We start from the raw sequence: 12,835 nt of genomic DNA, 5'->3' as shown, positions 1-12,835 counted from the left end.
CAAAATAGGGGGTGTACAGAAGCTGGGGGTGGGGGGCATAAAAATAGCCCTGCTTGGCAGCCTCAAGGCTCCCCAGATGGAGACCCCCCTCCCTTCCTTCAGCCCCCCAAGGCTCCGGAGCTCACAACGGGGAGGGAGGGAGGGAGGGGCTGCCCAAGAACTGCTGGGAGGTGGGGGGAGGAGCACGTGCAGAGAATCCGAAGCCGTGGGGTTGGGTGGGGGTCCCCCTCAGGGCAAAGAGCCCCACCCGTTAAGGGGGTCCCTGTCACGGGGAGGGGTGGGGTGGGGGAGAGAAGTAGCTTGAGAGCTAGAACAACGGGGAGGGGTCTCCTCCCGACCCGAATCCGGATTCGATCCCAGCTCGACGGCCTCCTAGGAAAGGCTGGCCGCTTTTTTGGGGGCACCCAAATGTCATCCACTCCCCCCTGAAAAACCCACCACGCCGGACGGACCCCTCCCCTCCCCAGAAACACGGCCTCTTGACAAGAAGGAGGGAGGGGAATCCTACGCACGGCTCTGTTTGCCTTCGGTGGAGCGTCGTGGGGAGGGGAAGGGAGGGGACGGGAGGGGAAGGAAGGGAAGGGAGGGGGTCACCCCGCCTTTCCCCATCAAGCCCTCCCCCTCCCCAATTCCTGAGCAGAGTCCGCTCCGGTCAGTTCTCGTGCTGTATTTATTCCCAATGGTTTGAGTGCGAAGTCTTCTCTTCTCTGTCAATCGTAATCCATGATGCGTATAACGGGGGGGAGGGGGAGAATGGGGGAGGAGCCATATCTGGGGGAGGGGGGGGAGGAGAGGGAGGGGGAGGGGAGGGATGCGCTAGCTGGAGGGTCCCACTTCCCGCCCCTCGGCGGCCCTCTGGATCATCTCCAGGGCCTCCCAGAAGAAGTCCTTCTGGAAAGACGGCAGCGCCATGCTACCGACCGCCTCCTTGACCTTGGCCATGCGTCCCGCCAGGGTGGGGCAACGGTGCACCTGGCTCAGGTATTCCTCGCAGGTGCGGGCGGCCAGGGCCTCCGAAGAGGAGGAGGAGGAGGAAGAGGAGGAAGGGTCCACGTCGCCGGGAGAGGCGCTGGCTTTGCCCGCCGGCAGGGCCCGGTAGGCGGGCGGCTCCTCGATGTCGTGGGTGGAGAGCATGTAGAGGCACTCGCGGGTGGAGCAGATGCGGCGGGTGCAGAGCGGCACCTGGGCAGGTAGGGGAGGGGAGGAGGGAGGGAGGGGCGTTAGGAAGGACGTCCCCAGACTCTGTCCGCCTCCCCGTCCCGGTCAGCGTCTCACCTGGACCCGAAGGGAGAGGACTTCCCCTCCCTCTCCCGTCCCGCTCGGTCTCTCACCTGGACCCGAAGGGAGCGGAATTCCCTCCCTCTTCCATCCCGCTCGGTCTCTCACCTGGACCTGAAGGGAGAGGACTTCCCCTCCTCTTCCATCCCGCTCGGTCTCTCACCTGGACCCGAAGGGAGAGGACTTCCCTCCCTCCCCCATCCCGCTCGGTCTCTCACCTGGACCCAAAGGGAGAGGACTTCCCCCTCCCTCTCCCGTCCCGCTCGGTCTCTCACCTGGACCCGAAGGGAGAGGACTTCCCCTCCCTCTCCCGTCCCGCTCGGTCTCTCACCTGGACCCGAAGGGAGAGGACTTCCCTCCCCGTCCCGGTCAGCGTCTCACCTTGACCAGCAGGCGGACAAAGGAGGCGCTGCCCTTCGGCCACCCGGGCAGGCGCCCCCCTGCTCCACAGCCGCAGCCCATGAGGTCCTTGTTCAAGTCGCCGTTCTGGGTCAGCACCAGCGTGTGGTTCAAGCCACACCACAGGTCCAGCGGGCCTTTCAGGCAGTGCACCTGTAGGGGGAGGGCAGGGGAGGGGACGGGGGCAGTTGTGAATAGGGGGAGACCCCCCAGAACCAAGGGAGGCTGGTCCTCCCACACTGTCAAAAGCCTCAGTCAAGCCACCGCTAGAGTCCTGCGTTCGGGTTTTGGTCAACCACGTTATAAAAAAAAAATGACGTTGAGACTCTGGAAAAAGTGCAGAGAAGAGCAACGGAGATGGTTTTAGGGGACTGGAGGCTCAAACAGACGATGGACGGTTGCAGGAACTGGGCCTGGCTGGTCTAGGGAAGAGAAGGAGGACCAGGGGAGGCAGGAGAGCAGCCTTACAGTATTTGAGGGCAGAAGGGGGTTGGACTAGATGACCTACAAGGTCCCTTCCAACTCAGAATCTGATTTGAAGGAACAAAAGGACCAGGGAGGCAGGAGAGCAGCCTTCCAATATTTGAGGGCGGAAGGGGGTTGGACTAGATGACCTACAAGGTCCCTTCCAACTCATAATCTGATTTGAAGGAACAAAAGGACCAGGGGAGGCAGGAGAGCAGCCTTACAGTATTTGAGGGCAGAAGGGGGTTGGACTAGATGACCTACAAGGTCCCTTCCAACTCAGAATCTGATTTGAAGGAACAAAAGGACCAGGGGAGGCAGGAGAGCAGCCTTCCAATATTTGAGGGCGGAAGGGGTTGGACTAGATGACCTACAAGGTCCCTTCCAACTCATAATCTGATTTGAAGGAACAAAAGGACCAGGGGAGGCAGGAGAGCAGCCTTACAGTATTTGAGGGCAGAAGGGGTTGGACTAGATGACCTACAAGGTCCCTTCCAACTCAGAATCTGATTTGAAGGAACAAAAGGACCAGGGGAGGCAGGAGAGCAGCCTTCCAATATTTGAGGGCGGAAGGGGGTTGGACTAGATGACCTACAAGGTCCCTTCCAACTCATAATCTGATTTGAAGGAACAAAAGGACCAGGGGAGGCAGGAGAGCAGCCTTACAGTATTTGAGGGCAGAAGGGGTTGGACTAGATGACCTACAAGGTCCCTTCCAACTCAGAATCTGATTTGAAGGAACAAAAGGACCAGGGGAGGCAGGAGAGCCGACTTCTAATATTTGAGGGTGGTGGGGTGGACTAGATGACCTACAAGGTCCCTTCCAACTCGTAATCTGATTTGAAGGAACAAAAGGACCAGGGGAGGCAGGAGAGCAGCCTTCTAATATTTGAGGCTGGGGGTTGGACTAGATGACCTACAAGGTCCCTTCCAACTCAGAATCTGATTTGAAGGAACAAAAGGACCAGGGGAGGCAGGAGAGCCGACTTCTAATATTTGAGGGCGGGGGGTTGGACTAGATGACCTACAGGGTCCCTTCCAACTCATAATCTGATTTGAAGGAACAAAAGGACCAGGGGAGGCAGGAGAGCAGCCTTCTAATATTTGAGGCTGGGGGTTGGACTAGATGACCTACAAGGTCCCTTCCAACTCAGAATCTGGTTTTAAGGAACAAAAGGACCGGGAGACAGGAGAGCAGCCTTCTAATATTTGAGGGTGGGGGTTGGACTAGATGACCTACAAGGTCCCTTCCAACTCAGAATCTGATTTGAAGGAACAAAAGGACCAGGGGAGGCAGGAGAGCAGCCTTCTAATATTTGAGGCTGGGGGTTGGACTAGATGACCTACAAGGTCCCTTCCAACTCAGAATCTGGTTTTAAGGAACAAAAGGACCGGGAGACAGGAGAGCAGCCTTCTAATATTTGAGGGTGGGGGTTGGACTAGATGACCTACAAGGTCCCTTTCAACTCTGTTAATCCGACTTTAGTGAACAAAAAGACCAGGAGAGACAGGAGAGCCGACTTCCAATATTTGAGAGCGGGGTTGGACTAGATGACCTACCAGGTCCCTTCCAGGTGGGGCGGGAGGGTTACCTGGGCAGGCTCCCGCGGTCTATCTTGTCCCCGTCCCCAGCTGGCCGTAGCGGTTGTTCCCCTGCATGAAGATCCGTCCAAACTCATCCACCAGGCCCAGGTGGTTGTAGCCCAGGCGCAGCTGAGCACCTGTGGGGAGGGTGCGGGGTGAGGTGGGGAGAGGAGAGGAGAGGCACCCGGGGGCTGAAAAAGCCTGAGACAGACTGGGGAGGCCAAGGGTGGGGGGAGGGCAAGAGAGGGGAGGGGGGAGGGAGGGTCTCCAGGGGAAACCAATAGGAGAGCAGAAAGGGGAGGGAGTTGGGGAGCCCCACTCAGAAACCTGGGCGGAAGCAGTGGTGGAACACCCCCCCAATTTTCCCTCCTTCCCCGGACCCGGAAAGGGGAGAGGGCAAGGGGGAGGGAACTTAGGGGGCATTTCCTGCCCTCCATCTCACTTGCCCGCCTCCTGCTGAGATTTCCCCCTCCCCTGGACCCGGAAAGGGGAGAGGGCAAGGGGGAGGGAACTTAGGGGGCATTTCCTGCCCTCCATCTGGCCTGCCCAACTTCCGCTGAGATTTACCCCCCTCCCCAGGACCCGGAAAGGGGAGAGGGCAAGGGAGAGGGAACTTAGGGGGGCATTTCCTGCCCTCCATCTCACCTGCCCGCCTCCTGCTGAGATTTCCCCCTCCCCAGGACCCGGAAAGGGAGAGGGCAAGGGGAGGGAACTTAGGGGGCATTTCCTGCCCTCCATCTCACTTGCCCGCCTCCTGCTGAGATTTTCCCCCTCCCTGGACCCGGAAAGGGGAGAGGGCAAGGGAGAGGGAACTTAGGGGGCATTTCCTGCCCTCCATCTCACCTGCCCGCCTCCCGATGAGATTTTTCCCTCCCCAGGACCCGGAAAGGGGAGAGGGCAAGGGAGAGGGAACTTAGGGGGCATTTCCTGCCCTCCATCTCACTTGCCCGCCTCCTGCTGAGATTTCCTCCCCAGGACCCGGAAAGGGGAGAGGGCAAGGGAGAGGAACTTAGGGGCATTTCCTGCCCTCCATCTCACCTGCCCGCCTCCTGCTGAGATTTCCCCCTCCCTGGACCCGGAAAGGGGAGAGGGCAAGGGAGAGGGAACTTAGGGGGGCATTTCCTGCCCTCCATCTGGCCTGCCCGCCTCCCACTGAAGTTTCCTTCCTACCCCGGACCCAGAAAGAGGAGAGAAAAAGGGAGAGGGAACTAAGGAGGGCATTTCCTGCCCTCCATCTGGGAACCCACCCCAGGTAAGCCCAACCTCTCCCCCCCTCCCCAGGTAAGTGGGTTCGTACCTTCGCTGGGAGGGAGAGGGCCAGGGGCATCTGCTGATCCAGCGGGTCGAAGGCGTGCAGGGTGCCAAAGAGGTCCCGGTAGACGCCCGGCGAGTGGACCTCGAAGTAGACGCTGCCCTCGCCTGGGACGGGGAGGGAAGGGGAGGGGTCTTCAAGCAGGGTGAGGGGAGGGGCTGCTCTTCCCCCCTCCCCCGCTGGGCCTGGACCGGAGGCCGCTGCCACGCCCACCCAGCGTCCCCTCCCCCCCGCAAACCCCGCCCCTCCGGCTCCTCCTTCCCGGCCCATCGCAATCTTCAACCGCCATCTAATATAAAGATGGGGGGAGGGTCTCTTCCCCCCCCCCCTGTGGACGGGGGCCCCGCCCGGCGGGAGTCACCTGTGAGGTAGACGGCGCTGCTCTGGTTGGAGTGCATGTGCCGGACGGCGATGTGCGGGAGGCACCGGGAGACCTTGCGCAGGGCCAGCTGCACCGTGTAGGAGCGAGGCTGGTCCAGCTGCGTCTCGTTCACCACCAGGCTGTAGATCTTCCCTTCCTCTGCCCGGAGGGAGGGAGAGAGAGAGAGAGAGGGAATGAGAGAGAGAGAGAGAGAGAGAAAGAGGGAAAGAGAGAGAGGGAGAGAGAGAAAGTAAGGGAGAGGGAAAGAGAAACAGAGAGAAAGAGAGAGAGAGAAAGAGAATGAGAGAGAGGGAGGGAAAGAGAGACAAAGAGAGAGAATGGGAGAGAGAGGGGGAAAGAGAGGGAAAGAGAGTGGGGCAAAGAGAGAGAAATAAAGAGAGGGAAAGAGAGAAAGAGAAAGAGAGAGAGGGAAAGAGAGACAGAGGGAAAGAGAAACAGAGAGAAAGAGAAAGAATGAGAGAGGGAGAGAAAGAGAGAGAGGGAAAGAAAAAGAGAAAGTGAGAAAGAGAGAAAGTGACAGAGAGGGAGAGACAGGGAAAGAGGGAGAGAAAGAGAGAGGGAGACAGAGGGAAAGAGAGAGAGAGAGAGAGAAAGTGAGGGAGAGGGAAAGAGAGACAGAGAGAGAGAGAGAGAGACAGAGGGAAAGAGAAAGAGAGAGAATGAGAGAGAGGGAGAGAAAGAGAATGAGAGAGAGGGAGAGAAAGAGAGAGACAGAGAGAATGAGAGAGAGGGAGAGAAAGAGGGAGAGAGAGAGAGGAAAGAGAGGGAAAGAGAGAGGGGCAAAGAGAGAGAGAAAGAGAGTCAGGGAAAGAGAGAGAAAGAGAAAGAGAGACAGAGGGAAAGAAAGAGAGACAGAGGGAAAGAGAAAGAGCAAAAGTGAGAGAGAATGGGAAAGAGACAAAGAGAGAGAGAAAGAGAGAGGGAAAGAGAAAGAGAGAGGGAAAGGGAAAGAGAGAGGAGGAAAGAAAAAGAAAGAGAGAGGGGAAGAGAGACAGGGAAAGAGAGAGAAAAAGAGAAACAGAAAGAGAGAGGGAAAGAGAAAGAGAGAGACAGAAAGAGAGAGAGAAAGTGAGAGAGAGGGGGGAAAGAGAGAGACAGAGAGAAAGAGGGAGGGAAAGTAGGAGAGAGGAAAGAGAGTGGGGAAAGAAAGAGAGAGAGAGAAAGTGAGAGGGAAAGAGAGGGAAAGAGAAAGAGAGAGAAAGAGAAAGTGAGAAAGGGAGAAAGGGGGAAAGAGAGAGGGAGAAAGAGAAAGTGAGAGAGGGAAAGAGAAAGAGAGAAAGTAAGAGGGAAAGAGAGACAGATCGAAAGAGAGAGAGAAAGTGAGAGAGAGGGAAAGAGAGACAGGGAAAGAGAGAGAAAGAGAAAGCGAGAAAGTGAGAGAGGGAAAGAGAAGAGGGGAAATAGAGGGAGGGAAAGAGAGAGGGAAAGAGAGAAAAAGAAAAGTGAGAGAGAGGGAAAGAAAGAGAGAGAGAGAAAGTGAGAGAGGGAAAGAGAGAAAAAGAAAGAGAGAGAGAAATTGAGGGAGAGACAGAGGGAAAGAGAGAAAGAGAAAGAAAGAGAGGGAGAGACAGAGGGAAAGAGAGAAAGAGAGAGAGGGAAAGAGAGAGGGGAGGGTGGGGAAGGGCATTGAGCCTCAGGGGCACTCCCTTCTCTCTCTCTCAGCCCACATCCCCCCTCCTCCATGTCCGACGGCTGGGAAGGAGCCGCGACGGAGAGCTGGCCCACCCACCCACCCAGTGACCTATCCGTGGTTGACAGCAGAGGGATGAAAAGAGCCCCATGCGGCTCCGGAGCCTCCGGTTGCCAACTCCTGATCTAGCCCAACCCGCCCAAGCGGGAGACCCAGGGCTGCAGGGGGAGGGACAGGGGGTGGCTGGCGAGAGGAGGGAGCCCCCGTGCCCGTCCCTCCTGGTGCTCTCTCTCCCTCACCTGTCAGGAGTAGGAGGGACCTCTCGGTCTCCTGCCCCACCAGCACGATCTGCCTGAACTTCATGGAGAAATGGAAGGTCATCTTGAAGACCCGCTGACCGCTGGATTGCAAGTAGACCTCCACGCAGTCGCACAGGCGGCTGCTGCTGGTGCTGGGGGGGCCCGCTGGGGCGGAGCCCTCGCTGCGCCCCAAAGCCGGGCTGGGCGGCTGCTCCCGGGTGGCCAACACGTACAGGTACTTGCGGTAGACGGTGTCGTTCCGGGGGTCGGTGGCAAACTGCAGGGAGGTGTGGAGGGCGGGGAGGGCAACATCAGGAGGCCGCAAGGAATCCCCGGCATTCCAAAGGGGAAAAAAAAGGCTTCCTACAACACCCCCTCCCCCCGTTGTCTCTCTCTCCCCCATACATACACCCAGGGCCCCCAAGGACACGTATCCCCACTGCAAAGGCCGCCATAAGCAACCGGCAGACTTTTCCCCCAAGAAGCTCTACACCAGACCAGTCACTGACCTGGAGAAAGACCTGAACTTGAAGACCGAACCTCAAGCTTTGCGTGCTTTGTAATCTACCTCATTGCATTGTTTGAGGCTAGGTTACTATTTACTGTTTATCTTAGCGGTATCTGTGATGTATCTTGGGTTGGGTTGACAATATATATAAACTACAAATATATATGCTTGTAGCTTTAAGGAAAAAATATTGTAATGTATTACAATAAACTTTGATATCAACAGAATATCCAAATAAACAGAGTGAGTCAGTATCGGCCCGTAGTCAGTCAGTATCGGTATCAAGAGAGATCATCGGTGAAAAAGAGAAAGTCAGTATCGATATCAAGAGAGATCATCAGTGAAAAAGAGAAAAGTCAGTATCGGTATCAAGAGAGATCATCAGTGAAAAAGAGAAAAGTCAGTATCGGTCTCAAGAGAGATCATCAGTGAAGAAGAGAAAAGTCCGTATCGGTATCAAGAGAGATCATCGGTGAAGAAGAGAAAAGTCAGTATCGGTCTCAAGAGAGATCATCGGTGAAGAAGAGAAAAGTCAGTATCGGTATCAAGAGAGATCATCAGTGAAAAAGAGAAAAGTCAGTATCGGTATCAAGAGAGATCATCAGTGAAAAAGAGAAAAGTCAGTATCGGTCTCAAGAGAGATCATCAGTGAAAAAGAGAAAAGTCAGTATCGGTCTCAAGAGAGATCATCAGTGAAGAAGAGAAAAGTCCGTATCGGTATCAAGAGAGATCATCGGTGAAGAAGAGAAAAGTCAGTATCGATATCAAGAGAGATCATCAGTGAAAAAGAGAAAAGTCAGTATCGGTATCAAGAGAGATCATCAGTGAAAAAGAGAAAAGTCAGTATCGGTCTCAAGAGAGATCATCAGTGAAAAAGAGAAAAGTCCGATCGGTATCAAGAGAGATCATCGGTGAAGAAGAGAAAAGTCCGTATTGGTATCAAGAGAGATCATCCGTGAAGAAGAGAAAAGTCCGTATCGGTATCAAGAGATCATCGGTGAAAAAGAGAAAAGTCCGATCGGTATCAAGAGAGATCATCGGTGAAGAAGAGAAAAAGTCCAGTAGGTATCAAGAGAGATCATCGGTGAAGAAGAGAAAAGTCCGTATCGGTATCAAGAGAGATCTATCGGTGAAGAAGAGAAAAGTCAGTATCGGTCTCAAGAGAGATCGTCGTTGAAAAAGAGAAAAGTCAGTATCAGTATCAAGAGAGATCATCGGTGAAAAAGAGACAAGGAACTGTGCTCATCCATCATCAACGCAAAGTCTTTTTTGATTGGTTCGTCAGGCATCCTGATCAACTCCCATTTAGGACGAGGTTCTTCTTCATGTCCAATCCTTTGCAGATCTGAATTGTGGTGTAAGAAAGAGAATAAACTCTCATCCCCGTGATGATGATTGAAGCAACTATGTTACGTATATGGGTGGACTATATATAAACTACAAATATATCTGTTTGTAGCTTTAAGGAAAAAATACGGTAATGTATTATGCTGTGTTCTGATTGGTTAATGATGCTACAAGTGGCCACAAGAGGGAGCTATAGATCATGGTTTAATTCTCTTTCTTTTTCTCTTTTTCACCAATGATCTCTCTTGATACCGAATACTGACTTTCTCTTTTTCACTGATGATCTCTCGATACTGATACTGACTTTTCTCTTCTTCACTGATGATCTCTCTTGAGACCGATACTGACTTTTCTTTTTCACTGATGATCTCTCTGGAGACCGATACTGACTTTCTCTTTTCACTGATGATCTCTCTTGAGACCGATACTGACTTTTCTTTTTCACTGATGATCTCTCTTGAGACCGATACTGACTTTTCTCTTTTCACTGATGATCTCTCTTGAGACCGATACTGACTTTTCTTTTTCATGACGATCTCTCTTGAGACCGATACTGACTTTTCTTTTTCACTGACGATCTCTCTTGAGACCGATACTGACTTTTCTCTTTCACCGATGATCTCTTGATACCAATATTGACTTTTCTTTTTCACCGATGATCTCTCTTCATACCGATACTGACTGACTACGGACCGATACTGACTCACTAACTCTGTTTAGTTGGATATTCTGTTGATAACGAAGTTTACCTGTTGTATTATGGTTTGATATTGGTCTGTTGTAAAAGACTTGAAACTGGTTAAGAAGACTTTATAACGGGATTATTTCTGGACTGAAAAACGTGCATGACGTGGACTGTTGATTGGACTGTGCTTTTCTTCAAGTAAACATGAAGACAGCTTGGTCAACTCTGTGAGTGTATATTTATTTCTTCGTAACTCTTCTCATAAACCGTTTCCCGTGAGCATATATCCTTTTTATGCAAGGGTTACTCTGCACATATCCGAACAATATAGTTAATTGATACTGTGTTTCTATATAATAAGGCCGGGTCTTTTTTTTTTTTTTTTGAGCCCCCAAAAATGGCGAGGCCGTCTTTTCAGGGGTGACTTAATCTCCCCATCTTTGGGCGGGTGGCGATGGCTTGGATGTTGACCTCGGCGTTGGTGGGGCACTTCGTATCGGGGGCAACGCAGGCAGCACCATATCCGGGTACTTCCTAACGGCAAGCCCCCCCCCACCATTCCCCCACATTTCGGATGTTTTAATATAGGCCTTAATTTGGGGGGAGGGGCTTCATTTCATTTCATGCCTATAAAACACGCTGGGACTTCCTCTTGGGGGAGGCCGTACTGTTGGAGAAACAGGGTAGTTAGTTTGTAGTGGGATTTATTATTCCAGGTGGGGAGTGTGCTGTCCAGACGGTAGATAGTTAAGTGGGCATTGGGGGCTGTCTCCTGAAGGGAATGCCTCATGGGAAATGTAGTTATTGCCTCATGGGAGATGTAGTCCATGTCATGTGCTCACATCTGTCATCCTGATTGGTCACTGAACTGACACTTGGTTGGGTTGAGGGGGGGAGGTTCCTTCACTCTTACTGGGACTCCAGCCTCGTGCTGGTATCTACACCCTTTGCTCCATCGTTATGGGACGAAGATCACGGTAATTTTCACGCTACGACGTCAGAGTTGGACATTAGATGAATCTCGACATCACGGTGAGTTATACCTCGAGGATGCCTAAGATCATCCAATCAAGAAACTCTGTCGTGTTTAACTGACCGTCTCTACATTCAGCCAGCAGTTGATAGACAGAACAGCGGCCGCCGCCCCTCTTGGGCTGCGTGGACCGTGACAGGAAGAGGACGGAGGGGAGGGGCAGAGGGGAAGGAGGGCACAGCCCCCCGCCAATTCCGAATCATTCTTCCGAACGCACCCTCCTGTCCGGTTCTCCAGGGCCAAACCAGAGCCTGCTCGGGCGCTTCTCCCAAGGGGGCACGTGGGGAAAATCTGGGGGGCTGGACCCCTCCCCAAGGGCGGCTCCTCTTCCGCTTTATAGGGGCCGCGGACCCAGCAACGCCGGGCCAGTTAAGGGACAGCGGGACGGAGGAGAGGGGATATATGGAGAAAAGGACCCGAGAGGAAGGAGACGGGAGGGGAGTGACGAGTAGTAGTTAGGTTGGGGGGAGGTTGGGGGGAGCCCCCTTGCCAGGGGGGGGGCCCTGTGGCCTCTTGTCTGCATGAGCCACAAGCAGCCCTGGGATGAGAGGGGCCACGGAACCAGCTTCCTCTCCTCTGTGGCCGCCTTGCGGTGAGACACTCTGGAGGCCGACGTTTTCCTCCTCCTCCTCCTCCTCCGTGTAGGAGAAGCCAAGAAACCACCCCGGAGTCAGGAGGGAGGGGGATCCCCGCTTTCCAATGGGCAATGCTGTCTTTTCCCTGTCCCCGGGCCTCCCCCGTCTCTCCTCTCGTCCTCCCGGGCCACCTACGTCCTTAGCGCTGCGGCACAGCACCATGTAGCGGCAGGCCCGGCGCCACTGGATGTGGCCCATGGTGGAGGAGACCAGGGCGTTTTTGAGGAAGAAGAGGGTGCCGTTGTAGTCCAGGATGAAGACGTGGTCCTTGGTGGGCAAGAACTTCCGGTAGCCGTGCGAGAGGAGCGGCGCCACCGTCTTGCTGACAACGTGCCGCCGGCCGCTGAACATCTGGAAGTACAAGCCCTTGGTGTCTGTGGGACAGAGAGGCCCAAGGGCGGGAAATTGGGTCCGTCTGGAGGAGCCGACTGGGCAAGAGCGGGGTAGGGTGGTGGTGGGGGCCGGGAAGTGAGGCCACGGCGGTCCACGTCCCTCGTCCCGCGTGCGACGGGACGCCCGGTTCTTGTCCTTCCCTGCCCTCCGGGCTTCACCAACGGGCTCTACTCACAGTTGAGGATGGCCGATCTCTTCCACGGCCGGCTTCCCCCCGAGTTCTCATCCCGCAAGCGAGGGGAGAGTCGGCGGCAGATGCGCTGCCAGAGCCCCTCGCTGTCGCAAACCTCGTAGAAGTACCGGCAGGTCTGGCCCAGAGCCACCAGGTCCCTCACTGGCAGGAAGGAGATGATGTAGTACAACTGGAAGGACAGAGAGAGAGAGAGAGAGAGCGACGGTGGGAGGGGAGGGGGATCGGTCAGGAGAGCTCCCCAAGGTCCGGCCTTCCTATCCTCCACCCCGCACCCCCCGATTTCCTCCGCCCAGGCCGACCCACCAGTTCAGGAGGGAAGAGCTGGATGGAGGCAGATGCTCCGCTGGCCTTCTTCTCGTCCGCGGCCTCTGCGGATGAGCTGCGCCGCTTCTTCTTGGGCTGCTGTAGGCAGAAGGAGAGGAGCCCAAGGGCCCCCTTATCCTAGATCTCCCCTACTTCCTCTCTCTCTCTCTCTCTTTTGGGGAGGGGGGGTACGTGCGCGTGTCTCCGGAGGGACCCCCACCCACCTGAGCTACAGCTGCTCAGGCGGGTGGGCTTAGGGTGCCCGACGTGCCGTCCGTGAAAAGCCAGAGAAGTCGCTCCCCGAAAAGCTCCGAGGTAAGTCGCCCCATCTTTGATCCCCGCCGATTTCCCTTACGGGAGCGTCGTCCTTAATTCTTTAATTCACCTGA

At 54.9% G+C, this 12,835-nt stretch overlaps 1 protein-coding gene across 3 annotated transcripts in view; it reads right to left on the bottom strand.

Moving 5' to 3' along the window:
• Positions 1-651: 651 nt before the first annotated feature.
• The window catches only part of FBXO24 (F-box protein 24), a 22,033-nt gene continuing 9,849 nt past the window's right edge, over positions 652-12,835 (bottom strand). Inside the window, exons 2-10 of one of the 3 annotated variants that reach the window (XM_087919033.1) lie at positions 12,447-12,545; positions 12,126-12,312; positions 11,693-11,908; positions 7,350-7,626; positions 5,400-5,558; positions 5,024-5,145; positions 3,735-3,863; positions 1,660-1,830; positions 652-1,182 (exon numbers count right to left, since the gene is read on the bottom strand). In XM_087919033.1, coding sequence (XP_087775159.1) covers positions 817-1,182; positions 1,660-1,830; positions 3,735-3,863; positions 5,024-5,145; positions 5,400-5,558; positions 7,350-7,626; positions 11,693-11,908; positions 12,126-12,176 — 1,491 coding nt within the window. In that variant the 5' untranslated portion in view covers positions 12,177-12,312; positions 12,447-12,545 and the 3' untranslated portion in view covers positions 652-816. Of the gene's footprint in view, positions 1,183-1,659; positions 1,831-3,734; positions 3,864-5,023; positions 5,146-5,399; positions 5,559-7,349; positions 7,627-11,692; positions 11,932-12,125; positions 12,313-12,446 lie in introns of all 3 variants that reach the window. The other 2 variants (XM_087919034.1, XM_087919035.1) reach the window with 2 other exon arrangements.

The sequence above is a fragment of the Pseudonaja textilis genome, unplaced genomic scaffold (assembly GCF_049901715.1).
Source record: "Pseudonaja textilis isolate UNSWEBS1 unplaced genomic scaffold, rPseTex1.2 PTEXSCF23, whole genome shotgun sequence".
NCBI lineage: Eukaryota > Metazoa > Chordata > Lepidosauria > Squamata > Elapidae > Pseudonaja > Pseudonaja textilis.
Note: the sequence above shows the minus strand (reverse complement) of the source record. Positions and strands in the feature narration are given on the sequence as shown.